Here is a 22,385-nt window from a genome sequence, read left to right as displayed (position 1 = left end):
ATGTCTCAACCTACAGAAAAGCTAGTATTGTCAACCGAGTGTGTCCCGGATGAGATCATATTCGATGTACTAACTCGGTTGCCAGTAAAATCTTTAATCCGATTCAGGTGCGTTTCTAGACGTGGCAAAACAGGTGGGTCGGATCGGGTTCGGAATGGGTCAATCGGGTTGCGGGTCAGGTCGGGTTGACCCGTATTTTTCAAACAAGTTTTTTTTTTTTTTTTTAATAACAAAAACAAATTAATGACAACATGTTTAGAGAGAATGAATAAAATCAATTAAGCAAATGAATTGCATTTAATGCCACTTGTTAATATCTTTCTAATTTTTGACAGTTTTGAACATGACAAAAATTATTTATAGTCATAAATTCATGATGGAAAAAGTTTTCAATGTTATGGTTCACTGTCAAAATGCATATAATTACAAGTTTACATCTTCAAAAAGAGATAGATCTTAAAACAAACAAAACAAGTAAGCAAGCAAAGTAGCAAGTTATCGGTCTTCTTAAGTGCACATGTTCCTGTTGCATTTAAAATAATAGTAAAGTTAGATTACTTAGAAAGATAAACTAAACAAAAAAAAAGATTTAAAAATAAATATAACATATTAAGTAAAGAAGAATAAGTAAATATTTTATAAGAATTACACCTCAATCTCAATCTACTCACTGTTGGTAGTAGATTCAGCACTGCAAATATTTATACTTGCAAATTGTAGTTTAAGTTGGCCAATTTCGTCAGCATCTTCATCTACAATACAATATTTTAATATAACTTAATATACCATGAAAGCAAATCAATAAAGAATTAAAATTGTATAATTATGACTATAAAAAATTAAATTACCTTCAAATCCATATAGTCAACTTTTAGTATACAATGTAGCTTCTACATTTTCAAGTAAAAGACGTGATCGATAATTTTAGTACACAACTTTTAGTACACACTACACAATGTAGAGGAAATGAACTGAACTGAGAAGGGGAACCAAATAAAATAAAATAAGAGGGGGCAAATAGAGATAGAGATGTAATGAACATGGTTTTGAAATCCGGACTGGACCGTACAGTCCGACTGGAAAAACCGTGAACCTCCCACCATCACGGTTCTTTAAGCTTAAAAACCCGTCTATGTCAAAAAACAGGGAACCGTTCGAATCGCGATTCAACCGCACGGTTCTAAGAACCGTGATCAGACCGCTTCTCACGGTTCCCTTTGAATCTGAACCTTAAAAAAAAAAAAAAAAAAAAAAAAAAAAAAAAAACACAGAAATACAAAAGAAACAGAAACACAACTGCTGGGAAGAACAAGCCGATCTAACTTTGCTTCAATCTCAAATAATCCAAACACAAAACACAAAACAAAATCCAATTCTTACAATGAAGTTGAATCAGAACAAGAAAAAAGAAAAGAAAAGAAAAGAACAAGTCGATCTGACCCAGTCTGGTGGTGGGGAGGAGGACGAACGGCGGTGAAGCGGTGGACGAGGTAGTGCTGGTGAACACTTCATCCTCTGGTGCTATTTCTCCTTCTTCTTCTTCTTCTTCTTCTTTCTGCTTCTTCTTCTTTCTTCTTTTTCTCCTACTCTTTCTTTTGTCCGTCTGTACTTTCTCTCTTTTAGTTTTTGTATTATTTTTTTAATTTGTGTTTTTCCAAATCCCTCCACATGATTACATTGGAAAGGTAAGAAGAGTTTCAGCCATCCATTTTTTTCACCTTCCCAACATGATGTGACAACTCACTTAATTGTTAAGTACTTTTAATTAATATTTACAATTTTTTTTTAAGAAAAAATCTAATACCGAAATTTGTCTTAGCTTTTTTTAGTTGTTAGCTTTTTTTTTTTTCTTTTTTTTTTTGTAATTTTGATGGGATAGAGAGTAGGCAGTAGAGGAAAAATAATGGGTTTATATATATTTGATAGGTATTCAAATTTACAATTGTGCCCAAAAAAATATAAAATTGTGTGATTCTAAAATTATTTTAATTTAAGACTATTAAATAATTTAAAACTTTTATTTTATTTAATATAATATAAGTGTCCTTCTAATTAGTATATTATTATTGCTATCACAAGTTTAACTAATCAACATATAAATAAATAAAGAATACCATATCTACCTTTACTTAGTATTTAATATTTCTTATTTGTTTTGGGAAAGTTATGATATAAAAAATATATTTGAAAGATAGATTTTTATATTTAATTAAATTATTTTAGTTAATTTTTATATTTATACTAATTTAATATAATTATTTATATTTAAATAATTATTAAATTAATTATGACGTTATCACGGTTCAACCCCGGTTTGACCTCGGTCCAACCTCAAAAACCTTGAACCTCTCTCTTTTACGGTTCATTGAATGGTCCGGGTTTCAAAACCTTGGTAATGATTTGAACTGAGGAAGCTTTGCCTTTGGGGTGATTTGGTCACGTTTCAGCTTTCAGCCTTCAGGTTTGTCATTCATTTGTGCATTGTGTCACGTGCCTTTGGCTTTGGTCTAGGCCTAGTATACTATTGAATGAGAATTTTTTTTTTTTTTAATGGTTGTCTTGAGTCTTGAGTCTCTGACTCTCTTGACACTTGACAACAATGATATATTTATTATTAGTTTTGATATTTTGTGCTTTAAGCACCTAGTATCAAGACGTAGTTTATATATTTTTTTTAGTGAATTTTTTTTAACGGGTCAAGTCACGGGTTATCCGAGTCGGGTCGAGTTGACCCGCAAAAAAATCGGATCAGATTACAGGTCAACCCGTTTTTGCTTCGGGTAAAAAAATCAGATTCAGGTCAGGTATTTTTCGGGTCGGGTCAGAAAATTCTGACCTGTATTGCCATGTCTATGTGTTTCAAAATCTATTAACTCCACCATAACCAGCCGCATATTTATTACCCCACACTTCAAGCTCAACAAAGCCAAATCATTATCCATAAAGATAGTCACAATAATTATCTGCGGTATACATCTAAATCAGAGTACTTTTCATCTAATGAAGAATTGCTTGCATTTGTTTGCAATAGGGACGGCATATTGACTGAGATTTCTAGATTTAAAACCCCATTTTGCTTTTTGGATGCTTACTTCGTCGATTGCTTTTGTAAAGGCATCTTCTGCCTTAGTAGCTATAATGATAATTCTATAATATGTTTGTGGAATCCAAACATTAGGAAGTTTAGGATGCTTGTTCCTGCTATTTTGGCTGACCCTCTTGATTTTGTCACCCTTAGACTTGCCTATAATTCTCAAAGCAATGATTTCAAGATTCTCAGACTTGTGTGTTTTCAAAAGTCTCCTGAAGAGCCAGATGGCCCAGATCGATCAGCTGAGGCCGAGGTTTACACATTGAGTACGGATTCGTGGAGAAAGGTTGTAATATCGGTGGATTCATCCGAAACCAACATTGGATATGTTTATCATACTTCATCGTGTATATTTTTTAATGGAGCACTTCACTTTATAGCATGTACTAACAACGGCCCTTTCATTTTGTCCTTTGAAGTCAATGATGAGAGATTCCATAAGATAATGTTGCCTCAGGATTTCTTAGATGGATACCAAGGATGTCTTGCGGTGTTCAAGGGATTGCTGGCTTTTATTGTTTTGTCTCGTGATATAGCTAATAATGATCACATATGCGACATATGGGTGATGAAGGAATGTGGTTTGGTATAGTCTTGGACTTAACAATCTGTACCAGTCGATTGGATTCTTTATTTTTATGGCATCACTGACCAGGTGCGGAGAAATTTTTGTTTGGGGGCCGATTTGTGTTGCTAATTTATTAGTCTATACAAACTTTTATACACATACACAAACACATGTATCTATACACACACAAAAAATTAGTATCTTTCATAATGAATCCTTAAAATTAAATGTTTTATAGAATTAAATTAATCTTTCACCATCTTTCATAGTGAAATCTTTACAATTTTCATATCCAAAACTTAAAAAAATACGAGAACACATTTTACCATAAAAAATTAATTTGAGAAACAATACATTCTCTATAACTATTAGACAAATTGGACAATTTTTTTTAAGAACATTATTGGACCAACTCATATAGTTGGGGGGCCAACCCCATTTTTGAGGGCTAATTTTTAAAATATTAAATATTTCTATATAGTAAAAAAAAATTTCAAAAATTTTGGGGGTCATGCCCCCCCACCCTATCATGCAGCCCCGCCCCTGTCACTGACAATGGTGAACTTCTATTTGGCAATGCAACAGAGCTGATTTTGATTGACCCTGAGAATCTAAATCAAAACATTCTTGTATCAAAAAGAAATATTAGATGGGTTGGTTATGCATCTAATTTTATGGACAGTTTGGTTCTACTTGATGGGGGTAAATGTGTCATCTGAATACGAAGATTAGTCTGTTGAAGTTTCTAGCAAGGTGGCTATATTTTTGTGAAGTTCAATGACATGTATTTTTGTATCAAATATGCAATTTGAATTTGAGCTCTTATTATGTTGTTTCTTTCTTTTCTCTTATTGTTTATGACATGAACATCAGACATATTAATTTATTAAGAAAATTATTTTAATGGGGATTGTGGCTGTTATGCCCAATTGATATTTGTGTCAACAACATTGTTCGCATCCTCAAAGATGGCAATGTCATGGTGCTGCATACATGACATAATCTTATCATATGTGATTGCCCTTTTGATAACATGAAAATTTTGATGAGCTTAATCTCTTTGCCTTCAGAAATCAGAACCCACCCAAAAAAAGGGGCTTAATTTCTGTATCCTATCCAGGGTGCAGAGAGTGGACTTATTGGTGATAAGCAATAAATAAGTCTAATTTTATATTTCACTTTATCAAATAAAGCCTTCATATTCTTTGCATTTGATTCTATTGTTTTAAAAAAAAATGTATTAACTGCTTGAAAATGTTAAGAGTTTGCTGAAAATCTTGGAGTTATCAAAATATATTATTTTGTATAATATAAGATGGTTGGACTTATTGAGATTGTTGATAAGTGGGCCAGTGATATATATAGACCACTTGATATGATTGAATACTCTTACTTTTGTATACAGCATAAGTCAAAGTCAAAATTTTTACTCAATTATATGATTTTTCAGTGCCTTTATTCTTTTAGTTCTTTTTAAAAGAATTAAGCCTATTAATTTAATAAAATTACATGCTTAGTTTAGTTTGCCTATTTTCCAATGATTGTTGCTGATCTGTTCAAGGATAATGTGCACACTTATATGACAAGTGATTGAATCACTATTTTTCTGCCTCTGTTTCAAAGGTTAAGTCACTGCATAAAATTTTTTAAAAAAAAAAAAGTTAAGTCACTAATAAATTGATGTACTCTCTTGTTTCAAACAATTTTTCCTGGTCGAATGATTTGGTAGTTATGTTTGCTAACATGTCACTCCTTGCCTAGGGATTTAGATAGGCCTTTTCAACCTCAAGCTCAGGAATAATTTTGATTACAGGTTTGACATAAAAGATGTAAGACATGACCCTTTTGTGGTGATAGTGTTTTATGGTATAGGAAAGCTGCTGAAGAATTGTTATCGAATGAAGCTTGTGTTTAAAACATAGCTGTAATTATGTTGACTTTCATTCTTGCTGCTGCTGGCATGAAACTATTGCTGTGATTTGGAAGACTACAAAATTGTAATGAGCATAGCTCTAGGTTTTAGTTCTTAATTCCAAATGTCTATTTATAACTTACTATTTGAATGTCAAGTACGTTTGAGTTGGTAGTTTTTGATAGGACCAGCATTACAAAAAGGCACGAGAATGTTGTTGACTTGATGTTATTGGAAAATAAAAACAAACCCAAGGGTGAGGGAAAAGTGAGAGACTTTCTCCTCCTTTAACCTACCAGACCATATAGGAGCAAAGATTTTTTTTTCATCGAAATTTGTTTCAATGGCCAAACAATTTACAATTGCCATACAAGGCTGAATAATTGCTTCAAATAATTTTATAATTTGTAAATCCATATAATTCAACACAATTTAGTACAAAATTACTGGTGAGGCTCCTTGGCATAACAAATAAATAAAATTCTTTTTTCATAATGGTTTACATGCAATTTAGAAAATTTTGTCAAAAATGCATCTTTATAAAGTTCCGGGTCAAACAATGGGATGACAATAAGGCAGGGCTGCCTTGCCCCCACCACGCATAGCAGTGATTTTGCTCTGAACCTGCCCCATTGTTCAAGGTGACTTGCCATGGCATGTTCCTGTCCTACAACCAAAAAAAAAAAAAAAACAAATTCCTCATACAAAAAATTATTAAAATAAAATTCTCAACTGTAAAGCTTGGAAAATGATGAGCTTTAATGCTATATTTGAAGAAGAAGCGGATCAGTGAGTACAAATTAGTTAATTGAATTGTGTAAATTATAATTAGTTATTGAAAAATGATATTAAATAGTTGAATGGAAATCTAATATTTTTATTAAGTTTGAGAAAATTTCTCAACCCAATCCTTATGAGTTGATTTGGGTTTGGTTTTAAAATATCCGAATCCAGTATAACCCAATCCATGTTCACTTATATATCATTTTGTATGAAATAACTGTTTTTCTCTTTAGATAGGAATCAATCACATCTTAGGTATAGTTTTATTACTTTAGCTTGAATAATTGAAACAATAAAACCATCTGCAAGATGTTAGTTTAGTGGTTCCTAATGTCTTGTGAGATCTATGAGATTTTAGGTTCAAAATTTTCTTCTTTTTTTTTTTTTTTTTTCTTTTTTGGTTGGACTAGTTCAAAACCATTAAGTAGCAATCTAGCATCTTAGGGCCAACCATACAATTAGAGTCTTCAAGCGACGGACTAAGCCTAGAGTAGGGCTATCCACGCGGCCCACATACCCGCTCAACCTGGCCAACCCGCCCACATCAACCCGCTGCCACTCGATCGATCCAATGACTCCAGCGGTCGGACGTGGGTTCCGAACTTGCAAACCTGACCCCACGCGAGTCAGTTGTTAGTTTTTCGTTTCAAAACCTATGACACCCGACCCAAACTTAGACCTTTATTCTTTCCCGCGAATTATTACGAATTTTGGACCAAATCTGGCGAGATCTTGTCCAAATCTGGTCCATATCCTTAGAGATCCGGCGAGATTTTGGCCAGATCTCGCCAAATCCTACTAGATTTCAGCCCCGGTGATAAAACCCGAGACCGACCCGAATCAACCTGAAACCGACGAGACCAGAACCAAAAAATCTGACTAAATCACCAGATCTCCAGGTTGGTTTCGGGTCAAATTTTCATCCACCTGCCTCATTCGGGTTGATTCCGGGTTGGGCACAAACCCAACCCGGCCCGACCCGTGGATAGCCCTAGCCTAGAAGCATCTTTGCAGCATTTGGGGCCATCAACATTTTCAAGGGACTTCTCTTGATAATATCATAAACAAAAGATTACACACACCACGTGAATACTAAGTTTTTTATTTTATTTTATTTTTTTGCCTAAATGCAAAACGCATCATCTAAATTTTACCAAAATTCATTTTATTTTAGTCTTATAACTCTGCATACTTTTGTAGTCTTCCAACTTATTTAATTAAAAAATCCTAATGGGAATTGTGGCTATTATATCCCAACTGAGACTAGGGTCAATAACATTGTGCACAGCCTTAAAGATGGAAATGTCATACATACTTAGCCAACATAATCTTATCTCATTTTATTGCCCTTGTGACAACATGGACAATTTGATGAGCTTCTCTTTGACTTCTCCCTTAGAAATTTTTTCACAAAAAGGCTGAACTTGTGCAATCTGTGCAGGATGCAGAAAGTTTATATTTAGGTTGTAAGTCAAATTTATATTTCACTATATCAAATAAAAGGCTTTTGATTCTTTGCACACATTAAATTGATTGTGTCGTTTTTTTAAAGATGTTTTTAACTTCTTGAAATTGTTAGGATTTGATTAAATTCATCAAATATATGATTTGGTATGATATATGACGGCTGGGCTTAGTGAGCTTGTTGATAAGTGGTATAGTGATAGACAACTTTAGTATGCTTCAACACTCTACTTTTGTATACAGTAGAAGTCAATGTCAAATTTTTTATTCAATACTATGATTTTATAATGCCAATATACTGTTAGTTCTTTTTATTTTTGATAAGTATTATTTTAGTTCTTTTTAAAAGTATGAAGTCTTTTAATCAAATATAACATGCTTTGTTTAGTTTGCCTACTCCCAATTATTGTTGTTGGTCTGTGCAAAGATAATGTGCACCACCTCAAATATTGCAAGTGAATGAATCAGTACTGTTTCCTACCTCTATTTCAATTGCTAAGTCACTATTAAATAGATGCAGTCTCTTCTCTGTAATAAATCTGCCAGATTGAATGACTTATCAACAAGTTATACTAATCTGTCACTCCTGGCATAGGGATTGATTTTATCCCCCAAAAAAAAAAAAAAAAAAAATTTAACATATGATAGCATTTTATGTTAACATATGAAAGTTACTGAAGAATTGTTATCTTATGAAGCTTTTGTTTAAAACTAAGTTGTTTTTATGTTGGCTTTCTTCCTTCCTGCTGCAGACATGAAAGTATGGCTGGGACATGGAATGCCACATTTATCTTTGTCGAACAAGAGAAAGGGAAATCCTTAGGAGCTTATGGCTATTATTTATTTAACTGACGACTAGTGCATAAGGATTATGCATATTATTGGACATGGCAATGTCATGATCAAGAATACGTGCTTAAAAATGTGGTTTAAAATCTGTGCTACTGACAAAAATATTTTGAGCAAGATTAGCCTCAGCTTTAAGCCATTAGTCCCAAAAGAAAGCATGATATTTTCATTCTGTATGAGATGTGTGAGGTTGATTTACTGATCCTGCCATTATAGTACAAACATGGAAATGCCATGGTGCAGTACATGCTTAGCCAATATAATCTTATCTCTTTGGTATGCCCTAGAGACAATATTAACAATTAGATCAGGTTAATCTCTAAGTTTTCAGCTTTTCTTTTTTTAAAATAAAAAATAAAAAAGGGCTATTGAAGTTTCTACTATTTGAAAATGTTAAGTTTTGCTAAACATCATGAAATTTTATGATTTTGTATGGTAAAAGATGTCTGGGCTTAATGAGATAATTGATAAGTGGGCTTAGCGATATGGACAATTAGGGATGCCTGAAACTGCTTTAATTTTGTATACAGTAATACAGTAGAAGTCGTAGTCAAATTTTTTACTAAATACTATATGTTCTGTTTAATTCGCCTACTGGCCACTGATTGTTACTGCTCTTTCCAAAACTACTATGCAAGTGAATGCTTGCAAATGCAATTGATTAGTCATTGTTTTCTGCCTCTGTTTCAAAGTTTCAGATAATAATAACAATTTGATGCACTTTCTTTTATGGAACCCTTTTACCAGATTGAATGATTGGGTAGTATAATTTTCTTAAGCTGTTACTCCCAACCTAGAAATTCAGGGAGACCCTTGCATGTCAACCTTATAATAAGTTCAATTACATGACTTAGAAGATAAGCTGCTTATTTCTAGTATGGTAAATAAATTAATTGTTAAATTTTCAATATAAAGTTCTGTGACCAACAATGGGATGGCAACATAGCAGGGCAGGGTGGGGCTGGATCATGGCTGCCTTACCCCCATCTGTAGTCTAGTGATTTTTCCCCGAACTAGCCTCACTAGTCGGAGCAATTTGCAATGCCTTGTTCTTGTCATGCAACCAAAGAAGGGGGGGAAAATCAAATCTCTCAAAAAAAAAAAAAAAAAATCTCATAAGCAATGCTTGGAAACTGAAGAGCTTTAGTGTTATACCTAAAGAAAGTAGTGGATCAATGGCTATTGAAAAAGATCAATTTTAAACAATTAGTGGATCGATGGCAATCTCACTGTAGATATCTACTAGTTTAAGTCCATACTGAGGTTTGTTTAGTTAGCATAAACAAAGAGATATAGTGGTTAAAGACGCAATGAAATAGACTAATGATTTAAGAAGGGAGTGTACCATTGTGGGTGGGCCTATTAGTGGCATAGGGATCTGTTGGTGGAGCTACTGGTGGGTTTCAGTGGAGAGAGAAAGAGATATAGTAGGGGAGGGCGACAGACTTGTACTTGCTCAAACCAAGGCAGCACTAACAATCCTTTTCAATATAACATCCAAATTATTGAAATATATGATTCTGTTTGATATAAGATGGCTGGGCTTAGTTAGATAATTGATAAGTGGACATAGCAACATGAACAATTAGGGATCTGTGGAACTGCTTTAATGTTGTATACAGTAGAAGTCCTAGTCAAATTTTTTTACTAGATACATTTACTTAGTTTGCCTAGTAGGCTACTAGCCACTGATTGTTGCTGCTCTGTCCAAAGCTATCATGCGACCCAGCACTTCAAATGTCTATTTCTAACTTGCTATTTGTATGTTAAGCACTTTTGGTTTGGGATACATTAATATGTATAATGAGATAAGATAAATCCTACTTGGAATTAAAGAAGAGCAATGTTTATCACACATACTTGTTTTAACAGAAACTGTGACTTGAAATCACGATTTCAGTTGAAAGCAAGTGTGTGTATGAGTTATTAGTTATTACCGATAAAAGAATATATTAACTGCTCGTGTGAATTATCTTGTGGCTGCATTTTATCCTGTTTTAAGTTGGAGTTCTTTTATGTGCAGCATTAACTGATGTAGATGTGGCAAATTTACAAGCTTGCAATTTATAAGGCTTTTGCATGATTTAAATTGTTTTGCTTAGTTACATAAAGTTTGTTTTAAATGTGTTATATAACTTCGATAGAATAGTTTTATGTTTCACTAGAAGAGAGATGATTATATATTCAAAACACCAGTGACAATATTTCAAACATATAGTTGTGGAGACTGATGATATAAAATATAATTATTCAAACATATAGTTGTGGAGACTGATGAATAAAAAATACAATTATTTGGCATGTTGATATACACTTATATATTATTCATAAATAAATTTAAGTATAAATTGTGGAGACTGATGATAGGCGTTTTTAATTTTGTTTAGTTTTTATTTATTTATACAAGATTGAAATTCTACTATAACCTAATTTAAGTGTATATATGTATGAAACTCACTTTTGGAGACTTGAACTTCAACCCTTACCCCCCACACCTCACACCCTACAAGCATATATACTTGTGGAATAACCACTGCATCAAGGATGCGCGGTGGTAATTTTATTTAGTAAAATATTTGTAAAGTGCTCTAATTATATTAAAATTTGTTTTATACTAGTAGTTACACCAATTTTCATCCTATTTTTTCTTTATTTTATTTTTTGTAAAATACTAAACATGCTATAAAATTTTTACTAATATGATAATAAATGTGATTTATAAACTTCAAATATCAAATAAATGAATGCTTAGATTGTTTTAATAAGTGATTTGTGACACCTCAAACAGTAAAAAAAAAAATTAAGCTTTGTTTGAAAACAAAGGAAAAAAAAAAAAAAAAAGTTGTGCTGACATGACAATTTTCCTTCTTTGGTTGGCATTATAAGAAAGAAAATGAGAAAGTAGAGGGATTAATTATCCACCAAGGCCCACTTTTCTCATCAACCCTAAATGGGTAGAAATGAGGAAAAAGGCAAGTAAAAATGTTGCAATTTTTGGAGGTCACCACAAATGACCTTTAAAATTTCAATTTTTATTTGGAGTATTCAAGGAAAAATATATATCTAAATTAAATGACCTTTAAATATATTATATTCTTTTCTTTTTCACTCCCCTCAGTCTTTCCAAACATGTTAAAACTAAAAAGGAAGCATTTTCTTTTTCAACCAAACACACTGAAAATAGTCTATTAACTTGGCTCCTCTTACTTTACCTTCTGGCAGCCGCAAACCTATACCAAAGATCCAAAAGTACCACCAATGTCTCGACCTACGGAAAAGCTAAGATTATTGACCGAGCGTGTTCTGGACGACGACATCGTATTCGACATACTGACTCGGCTACCAGTGAAATCCTTAATCCGATTCAGGTGCGTTTCTAAATCATGGTACTCTACAATCACAAACCCTATTTTCATTGCCACACACTTCAAGCTTAACGAAGCCAAATCATTATCCAATAAAAATAGTCACAATGGTTATCTGCTCTATACACCTGTAACAGAGGGCTATTCTTTTCACGAAGAATTGCGTACACTTGTTTACAATAGGGACCGCACAGTGACTGAGATTTCCAGGTTTATAACCCCCTTTCCCATTTGTGATGCCTTCATGAATTGCTTCTGTAATGGCATCTTCTGCCTTGATAGGTGTAACGAAAACAATGGTGATCATATGATATATTTGTGGAACCCAAGCATTAGAAAGTTTAAGATGCTTGCTCCTGCTCTTTTGACTGACCCTTTTGATAGTGCCACCCTTGGACTTGCTTATCATTCTCAAAAGAATGATTTCAAGATTCTTAGACTTGTGAGTTTCCCAGGGTCTCTTGGAGAGCCAGATCCACTGACTGAGGCTGAGGTTTACACATTGAGTACGGATTCGTGGAGGAAGGTAGTGTCGGCCGAGTTGTCCGACCCCAACGCTGGACGTCTTTATCATCATTCACCATATATATTTTTTAACGGAGCACTGCACTGTATAGCAGCTCATAAACACTGCAGTTTCATTTTATCCTTTGACATTAATGATGAGAGATTCCATAAGATAATGCTGCCTCTGGATTTCTTAGATGTATACCAATCATATCTTACAGTGGTCAAGGGATCGCTCGCTTATATTATTATCTCTAACCGTCTAGCTACTGGGATCATTATGTGCCACATATGGGTGATGAAGGAGTATGGCGTGGCAGAGTCTTGGACCAGAAAATGTGTACCAATCAATTGGTTTCATCATTTCCATGGCTGCACAGACAATGGTGAATTGCTAATTATGATTTTCATGGGGCTGATATCAATTGACCCTGAGAATCTACTTCAGAACAGTCTTATAACGGAATCAAATATTAGATGGGCTGGTTACGCAGCCAATTCCATAGAGAGTTTGGTTCTACTTGATGGGGTAAATTTGTCATCTGAATACAAAGATTAGTCTGTTGAGGTTTATAGTAAGGTGGCTATTTTTTGTGAAGTTCAATGGCAAGTATTTTGGTATCAAATATGCAATTTGAATCTGAGCTCTTATTATGTTGTTTCTTTCTTCCCTCTTATTTTTTATGACATGAACATCAGAGGTACTAATTTATTAAGAATTTTTTTTTAAGGAGATTATGGCTATTATGCCGAATTGATATTTGTGTTAATAACATTGTTCACATCCTCAAAGATGGCAATTTCATGGTGCTGCATACATGCTTAGCCAACATAATCTTATCACATCTGATTGCCCTCATGAAAAATTTGATGAGCTTAATCTCTTTGCTTTCAGTCCCCACCAAAAAAAAAGGGGCTTAATTTCTGCATGCAGAAAGTTGATTTATCGGTGGTAAGCAATAAATAAGGCTGATTTTATATCTCACGATATCATATAGAAGGCTTTATATTCTTTGCAGCCATAGTTGATTGATCTTATGCTTTTTTATAAAATATGCTGGAAATCATGGAATTATTGAAATATATGATTTTGTATGATATAAGATGGCTGGGTTTAGTGAGATTGTTGATAAGTGGGCTAGTGATATAGAGAACTTGGTATGATTGAATGCTCTTTACTTTTGTATACAGCAGAAGTCAAAGTCAAATTTTTGACTCAAATCTATGATTTTTCAATGCCATTAATCTTTTAGCTCTTTTTTAAAGCATTAAGTTATAAATCTGATTGTTTCTGGTCTGTGCAAAGGATAATGTGCACACTTCAAATATTACAAGTGATTGAATCACTATTTTTCTGCCTCTGTTTCAATGGTTAAGTCATTGATAAATTGATGTACTCTCTTGAGTCTTGATTGTAACATTTTTTTCATAGTTGAATGATTTGGTAGTTAAGTTTGCTAATATGTTACTCCTGCCCTAGGGATTTAGACAGGCATTTCAACCTCAAGCTTAGGAATAATTTTGGTTACAGGTTTGACATAAATGATGTAAATTATAAAAAATGACCCTTTTGTGGTGAGTGTTTTATGTTGTCATTGGAAAGCTGCTGAAGAATTGTTAGCATATGAAGCTTCTGTTTAAAACAAAGATGTTATTATATTTGTTTTGACATGGCAAAGTCATGGACACGAATATATGCTTAGCAAACATAATATTTGTTTCATTTTTGTGCTGGTGACAAAAATGTCATGAGCATTGCTTTAGCTTTTAGTCCTTAATCCCAAATTTTACTATTTGAAAGTTTAGTTTTTAATTTGGGATTACATTTTTACTTCTTTACTCATATACACTGAGGGAGGGAGAAATGATTTGGGAGAGTAATAAAAATTGATAAAGAAATAATATTTTATTGAAATGTAGTGTAAAATAAATAATCTAATATAAGTGTTTTTCTTGCCAGGGTTTAATCATTTTTTTTTTTTGGGGTCACAAAACATGTTCACTCACACTTTATTAAGTCTTAGAAAGGTTTAAAGAATCTGGTCAACTGAGTATAAGCACTCGATTTTAAATTCCTATATTTTTTAAAAATTTCAGGCCAAAATAAAATTCCGAAATTTTAGGCTTTTTTTTTTTTTTTATTTAAATGTTAAAAGTTAGGAACATAAGTATATAAAAACTGATCTAGTGACAGACAAGCAGACAAAAAAGTGAATAGCTCACGAAAGAGCCTAGCAGGCTTAGCAGCTAAACGAGAAATTATAAGATCCACATGGTAAACAAGTGATGTGGTTCACCATTTCATTAAAAAACTTCCACCTGTTTAAAATTGTTAGTTAGAAAAAAATTTTAAACAGAAATTAATTACTAACTCAGTAATTTTAAACAAGTGAAAGTTTTTTTGTGGAATAGTGGATAAGTGACGTGGTCCACTGGAGGACGCTATAATTTCTCCAGCTAAACACAATACATTACGTTGTTGTAAAAGATACACGCTTGACAAAAACGGACTCTGTTAAGTCTTTATTTTAAACGAGAAATTATAAGATCCACATGGTAAATAAGTGATGTGGTTCACCATTCCATTAAAAAACTTCCACCTGTTTACAATTGTTAGTTAGAAAAAAATTTTAAACAGAAATTAATTACTAACTCAGCAATTTTAAACAAGTGAAAGTTTTTTTGTGGAATAATGAATAAGTGACGTGGTCCACTGGAGGACGCTATAATTTCTCCAGCTAAACACAATACATTACTTTGTTGTAAAAGATACACGCTTGACAAAAACGGACTCTGTTAAGTCTTTATTTTTTTTGAGCTGCTGTGAAGTGCTGGTACTCTTCCAGAAAATATAGTAGCTCCATCACGGATGGCATTCGGTTGTAGCTGAATGTTTTCAAAATCGAACTTGTTACAAGCATTCCAATAGAGAGTAGAGACCAAGCGATGACTGTCCAAACCTCAAGGTCTAGCTTCTTTAGCATACTCTGAAACAGTAAGAAATCTTGTGTTGCATTGGAACATTTTTGTATAAAAAAGATGGGGGAAATGGGTTTATTTTTAAAATATCCAACACAATATTCCTAATTTCAAACTATTAAGCACCGTGCCCCTGTTTTGAAACTCGATTTTTAAAAAATCGAGCTTCAATGTAACTTAGTTTTAATGTTTTTGAGTTTTAGGTAAGTTTTTGCCAAGCTAGACGAGCATCCGTGGCTTTTCCCAAAAAAAAAAAAAAAAAAAAAAAAAAAAAATCCAGTTGGAACTTGAGTTCCTTAGAAATTTTTTCAATGCTGAACTCGATATTCTTAAGACCGAGTTTCATGGGAATTTGAAAAAATATTCTATGAAATTATTTTTTGTGTCTGTAACTCAATTTTAAAATTATAGAATTATATTGGGATTTTTTTTTAAAGTGAACTCGATTTTAAGAAAATCAAGTTTCACTAACGTTATATCCAAAACAAGTTTTTTTAGAATCAACGTTTTTGGTCCCCTTAACTTCAGTGTTTCTCACAGCTCCATAGCTATACATCCCTGGATTTGGTGTTATCTCTCAAGCGATCATCTCTCTATCATCTCAAGTACAAAACCCATATCATAATTTGATGCACATAGAAAATTTTTTGACATAGGTGAGGAATAGTTTTAGGTATTGCAATGGTTTATCTGCTAAAATGTATTTTCATATTGAGGAAGTATTTTCATTTGATATGTTGTATTGTTTGTGCTTAGGAATTTGGTTGAATAAGCATTATGTGAGTACATTGGGGTTATATTAGTTGTTTGGTTTTGTAAATTTGAAGTACAAAAGATAAAAATTTTTAGATCCGCAAGAAGCAATGAACAATAAATCTTATTTGGTTAAGATTTTTTTAAAATTGTTAATAAGAGTTTAGGAGGAATCTTAGCGAAATAAAGGATCTTATTTTGTTAGTTAATGTTGTTATTTTCCCCCTATATATATATACTTATTATATAATAAAAATTGGACTTAGAAACCGTGGTTGCACCAAGTGACTATACCAAATTGAAGAAAATTCATTAAATTTCATTTTTTTTTAAATTAAATTTAGTTTGTTGATGCCATACAACCACTATACTTGAAAAAGACTTAAATTATCACAAGAAATTTTTAGATAAAAATTTTTTTATTATATTTCTCTTGCCCAGTTGTATTTTTAATAAAAATTAGAAAATTTATTGCCAAAATTATAGTATATATTACAAAGGAGTATGATAAGCTTAGAACTGCGAGCTAATAGAATTTAGTAGTATCATGGCATTGTAAACCTATCCTAAAAAACCGTATTTCAAGAATTTTAAGATATTTGATTTTTACTTAGACTCCTTTTAGGTGTGTTAAATATTAGCATCGTGATGTGTGTTATACCATGTTGTATATGTTAGAGTGGATGCGGAAGGGGAAGCATACAATAGGAACATTAAGAACACGAGGGTTACGTGGTTCAGCCTTGACGGCCTACATCCACGGAGGAATCCCTTAAGGGCTACATCTTTATTGTGTATAAGAGTGTAGTACAATAACCTGTATTACAATGAACCCTAACATGAGTATATATAGGCGACTAAACCTTAGACTAATAGACTTCTAGTACAAGTAGGAGACTTGACTTGCACACAAAGTAAAATTAAGTTTGGGCCTATTACATTGGGCTAATATGAACAATATATATCTCTAACAAGGTGGAGAAGGTATATATATACACGCTGTATTTTTTTTTACTTTGCCTTCTTGTAGCCGACTAGCCGCATCTTCTCAAAAAAACAAAAAAAAAAACTTTCTTTTAGCCGCAAACCCAAACCAAAAGTACCACCGATGTCTCAACCTACGAAAAAGCTAATATTGTCAACCGAGTGCGTCCCGGACGACATCGTATTCGACATACTGACTCGGCTGCCAGTGAAATCTTTAATCCGATTCAGGTGCGTTTCAAAATCTTTGAACTCCACCATAACCAGCCGCATATTTATTACCACACACTTCAAGCTCAATGAAGCCAAATCATTATCCAATAAAGATAGTCACAATGATTATCTGCTATCTACATCTAAATCAGAGTACTTTTCATTTAATGAAGAAGAATTGGTTGCATTTGTTTGCAATAGGGACCACATATTGACTGAGATTTCTAGGTTTAAAACCCCATTTTGCTTTTTGGATGGTTACTTCGTCAAGTGCTTCTGTAACGGCATCTTCTGCCTAAGTAGATATGATGATGATCCTATAATATGTTTGTGGAACCCAAGCGTTAGAAAGTTCAAGATGCTTGTTCCTGCTCTTCTGACTGACTTTTATAGTTATGTCACTCTTGGACTTGCTTATAATTCTCAAAACAATGATTTCAAGATTCTCAGACTTGTGTGTTATCTAAAGTTTACTGTAGAGCCAGATGGCCCAGATCGACCGGCTGAGGCCGAGGTTTACACTTTGAGTACGGATTCATGGAGAAAGGTTGTAATATCGGTGGATTCATCCGAACCCAACATTGGATATGTTTATCATACTTCACCGTTTATATTTTTTAATGGAGCACTTCACTGTATAGCATCTACTAACAACGGCCGTTTCATTTTGTCCTTCGAAGTCAATGATGAGAGATTCCATAAGGTAATGGTGCCTCAGGATTCCTTAGATGGATACCAAGGATGTCTTGGAGTGTTCAAGGGATTGCTGGCTTTTATTGTTTTGTCTCGTGATATAGACCCCATATGCGACATATGGGTGATGAAGGAATATGGTTTGGTAGAGTCTTGGACTAGAAAATCTGTACCAATCGATTGGATTCATTCTCTTTTTGGCGTCACTGACAATGGTGAACTATTTGGCATTGCCACAGAGCTTAATTTGATTGACCCTGAGAAGAATCTAAATCAGAACATTCTTGTATCAAAGAGATATATTAGATGGGTTGGTTATGCATCTAATTTTATGGAGAGTTTGGTTCTACTTGATGGGGGTAAATGCATCCTCTGAATATGAAGATTAGTCTGTTGAAGTTTCTAGCAAGGTAGCTATTTTTGTGAATTTCAATGACATGTATTTTGGTATCAAATATGCAATTTGAATTTGAGCTCTTATTATGTTGTTTCTTTCTTTTCTCTTATTGTTTATGACACGAACATCAGACGTATTAATTTATTAAGAAAATTATTTTGGGGATTGTGGCTGTTATGCCCAATTGATATTTGTGTCAACAACATTTTTCGCATCCTCAAAGATGGCAATGTTATGGTGCTGCATACATTACATAATCTTATCATATGTGATTGCCCTTCTGATAAAATGAAAATTTTGATGAGCTTAATCTCTTTGCCTTCAGAAATCAGAACCCACCCAAAAAAAGGGGTTTAATTTCTGTATCCTATCCAGGGTGCAGAGAGTGGACTTATTGGTGATAAGCAATAAATAAGTCTAATTTTATATTTCACTTTATCAAATAAAGCCTTCATATTCTTTGCATTTGATTCTATTGTTTAAAAAAAAAAAAAAAAAAGTTTTAACTGCTTGAAAATGTTAAGAGTTTGCTGAAAATCTTGGAATTATCAAAATATATTATTTTGTTTAATATAAGATGGTTGGGCTTATTGAGATTGTTGATAAGTGGGCCAGTGATATATATAGATCACTTGATATTATTGAATACTCTTACTTTTGTAAGTGGAAGTCAAATTTTTTACTCACTTATATGATTTTTCAGTGCCTTTATTCTTTTAGTTCTTTTTAAAAGAATTAAGCCTATTAATTTAATAAAATTAAATGCTTAGTTTAGTTTGCCTATTTTCCAATGATTGTTGCTGATCTGTTCAAGGATAATGTGCACACTTATATGACAAGTGATTGAATCACTATTTTTCTGCCTCTGTTTCAAAAGTTTTTTTTTTTTTTTTCCCTCCAGTAAACCATGATTTAACATTAACTTAAGAATTCACAAGTCTATTACAATACAAATTAGCCTGGTCAAAAGCTAATATAGCCTCCACCACAGGCGGTGGGTTACAAAAAGTTGCAAAACTATACAAAGGCTGCGCTCCTAGTTTAGCCAATGCATCAACACATTGGTTTGCTTTCCGAAAAGCATGGATCACACGCTCTATTTCAACGGTTAAGTCACTGCATAAATTTAAAAAAAAAAAAAAAAAAAAAAAAAAAAAAAAAAAAAAAAAAAAAAAAAAAGAAGTTAAGTCACTAATAAATTGATGTACTCTCTTGTTTCGAACAATTTTTCCTGGTCGAATGATTTGGTAGTTATGTTTGCTAACATGTCACTCCTTGCCTAGGGATTTAGATAGGTCTTTTCAACCTCAAGCTCAGGAATAATTTTGATAACAGGTTTGACATAAAAGATGTAAGACATGACCCTTTTGTGGTGATAGTGTTTTATGGTATAGGAAAGCTGCTGAAGAATTGTTATCGAATGAAGCTTGTGTTTAAAACATAGCTGTAATTATGTTGACTTTCATTCTTGCTGCTGCTGGCATGAAACTATTGCTGTGATTTAGAAGACTACAAAATTGTAATGAGCATAGCTTTAGGTTTTAGTCCTTAATTCCAAATGTCTATTTATAACTTACTATTTGAATGTCAAGTACGTTTTAGTTGGTAGCTTTTGATAGGACCAGCATTACAAAAGGCACGAGAATGTTGTTGACTTGTTATTGGAAAATAAAAACAAACCCAAGGGTGAGGGAAGAGTGAGAGACTTTCTCCTCCTTTAACTTACCAGACCATATAGGGGGCAAAGATTTTTTTTTCATCGAAATTTGTTTCAATGGCCAAACAATTTACAATTGCCATACAAGGCTGGATAATATCTTCAAATAATTTTATAATTTGTAAATCCATATAATTCAACACAATTTAAGACAAAATTACTAGTGAGTCTCCTTGGCATAACAAATAAATAAAATTCTTTTTTCACAATGGTTTACATGCAATTTAGAAAATTTTGTCAAAAATGCATATTTATAAAGTCCTAGGTCGAACAATGGGATGACAATAAGGCATGTCAAATTTCATTCAAATCGGTGTCATTTACTATTTAATCAATACACTTATTTTTTTATGCATAATTCTATACTACAAAAACTTGAAACTTAAATTTTTTTTTTAAAAAAAAATGATAGAATAAAACTTTAAAATTTGATTGTTGATGTAGTTATTGATCTTTAATCTTCTTAAAATTTTATAAGTATGGAAAATATAATAAAAAAAATGTAATTCTACCATTAGATTTTTAAAATTTATATTTATTATAAAAAGAAGATCAAGAAATTTCTAGAAAATTTACCCCCTTTTTTTTTTTTTTTGTAAATGGGCTTTTTGCAACGTGGGTGTTTAGGTCTAGAGTCGCAGCATCATGGGCCATAGCCATTATAAAAGTAGTAAGGTCTTAATAGTTAAAAGTAATCAGAAATATTCAGAAAGCTAAATCGAACCGGCAACGAAGATGTCTCGACAATACACATTTTTTTATGCATAATTTTATATTACAAAAACTTAAAACTTAAATTTTTTTTTTTAAAAAAAAATGATAGAATGAAACTTTAAAATTTGATTGTTGATGTATTTATTGATCTTTAATCTTCTTAAAATTTTTAAAGTATGAAAAATATAATAAAAAATGTAATTCTACTGTTAGATTTTAAAATTTTTATATTTATTATAAACAGAAGTTCAAAAAATTTCTAGAAAATTTACCCTTTTTTTTTTTTTTTGGTAAATGGGCTTTTTACAACGTGGGTGTTTAGGTCCAGAGCCGCAGCACCATGGGCCATAGGCATTATAAAAGTAGTAAGGTCTGAATAGTTGAAGTAATCAGAAATATTCAGAAAGCTAAATGGAACCGCCAACGTAGATGTCTCGACCTACGGAAAAGCGCCTCCCTGTCCCTGACGACGTCGTGTTCGACATCCTAACTTGGCTGCCAGTGAAATCCTTAATCCGATTCAGATGCGTTTCCAAATCTTGGTACTCCACCATCACCAACCCGATTTTCATCACCACACATCTCAACCTCAACAAAGCGAAAGAATCACTATCCACTGACAACAATAACAATAACAATGGTTATCTGTTATATACACATTTACCAAAGGATTTTTCATCTAGCCATGAACTGTGTACGGCTGTTTACAATAGCGACCACACACTCACCCAGATTTCTGCTTTTCAAATCCCCTTTTCTGGTTTCAACGTGGTTAGCTTCTGTAATGGCATGTTCTGCCTTGATTGTCTTACCGACCATGGTGATCATATAATATGTTTGTGGAACCCAAGCATTAGAAAGTTTAAGACACTTGCTCCTTTTCGCTTGATTGACTATGTTGATAGCGGCACTCTTAGACTTGAGAGCGTCACTCTTGGACTTGCTTATAATTCTCAAAACAATGATTTCAAGATTCTTAGACTTGCGTGTTTTTATGAGATTATTGAAAAATTTGTAATAAATCGGTTAAGGATTGAGGCCGAGATTTACACATCCAGTAGGTTGAAATATCAGTGGAGTCCTTAAGTCGACCTATTTTTAATTTAGGTAAACGTTGTGTATTTGTAAATGGAGCTCTGCACATTATAGCATATTTTCAAGGCTATGAATTTTTCTTGTCCTCTGACGTCGATGATGAGAGATTCCGTGAGATAAAGCTGCCTCAAAATTACTCTAGTGGATTCAATCTAAGGTCTAGACAACTTGAAGTATACAAGGGATCGCTGGCATTGATTGTTTTTTGTCATGATCCTGCTAATAGGGGTTGCATATGCCTTCTATAGCTGCTATGGTTGCACTGACAATGGTGAAATTCTAATTAAGAATGCCAATGGGC

The 22,385-nt window shown here is 33.0% G+C and overlaps 2 protein-coding genes across 8 annotated transcripts in view; both read left to right on the top strand.

The window, feature by feature from the left end:
* Positions 1-3,683, top strand: LOC126691414 (F-box protein CPR1-like). The gene is made up of 2 exons (XM_050386460.1): positions 1-107; positions 3,032-3,683. Exons 1-2 carry the CDS (start codon positions 1-3, stop codon positions 3,681-3,683), a joined length of 759 nt encoding a protein of 252 aa, XP_050242417.1.
* Positions 3,684-11,798: 8,115 nt separating this feature from the next.
* The window catches only part of LOC126693460 (F-box/kelch-repeat protein At3g06240-like), a 37,165-nt gene continuing 26,578 nt past the window's right edge, over positions 11,799-22,385 (top strand). For 2 of the 7 annotated variants that reach the window (XM_050389442.1, XM_050389444.1), the window contains exon 1: positions 11,799-12,035. In XM_050389442.1, the coding sequence (XP_050245399.1) occupies positions 11,926-12,035 (110 nt within the window). In that variant the 5' untranslated portion in view covers positions 11,799-11,925. Of the gene's footprint in view, positions 12,559-22,385 lie in introns of all 7 variants that reach the window. The other 5 variants (XM_050389447.1, XM_050389446.1, XM_050389445.1 and 2 more) reach the window with 5 other exon arrangements.

This window comes from Quercus robur, chromosome 7, assembly GCF_932294415.1.
Source record: "Quercus robur chromosome 7, dhQueRobu3.1, whole genome shotgun sequence".
Classification (NCBI taxonomy): domain Eukaryota; kingdom Viridiplantae; phylum Streptophyta; class Magnoliopsida; order Fagales; family Fagaceae; genus Quercus; species Quercus robur.
The sequence above is the reverse complement of the archived record's forward strand: the minus strand, read 5'-3'. Positions and strand labels throughout refer to the sequence as shown.

Coding starts and splice junctions, on each gene's coding strand:
- LOC126691414 (XM_050386460.1), top strand. CDS start 1: ATGTCTCAACCTACAGAAAAGCTAGTATTGTCAACCGAGTGTGTCCCG. Junction 108..3,031: donor AAATCTTTAATCCGATTCAG/GTGCGTTTCTAG, acceptor TGTTTGCAATAG/GGACGGCATATTGACTGAGA.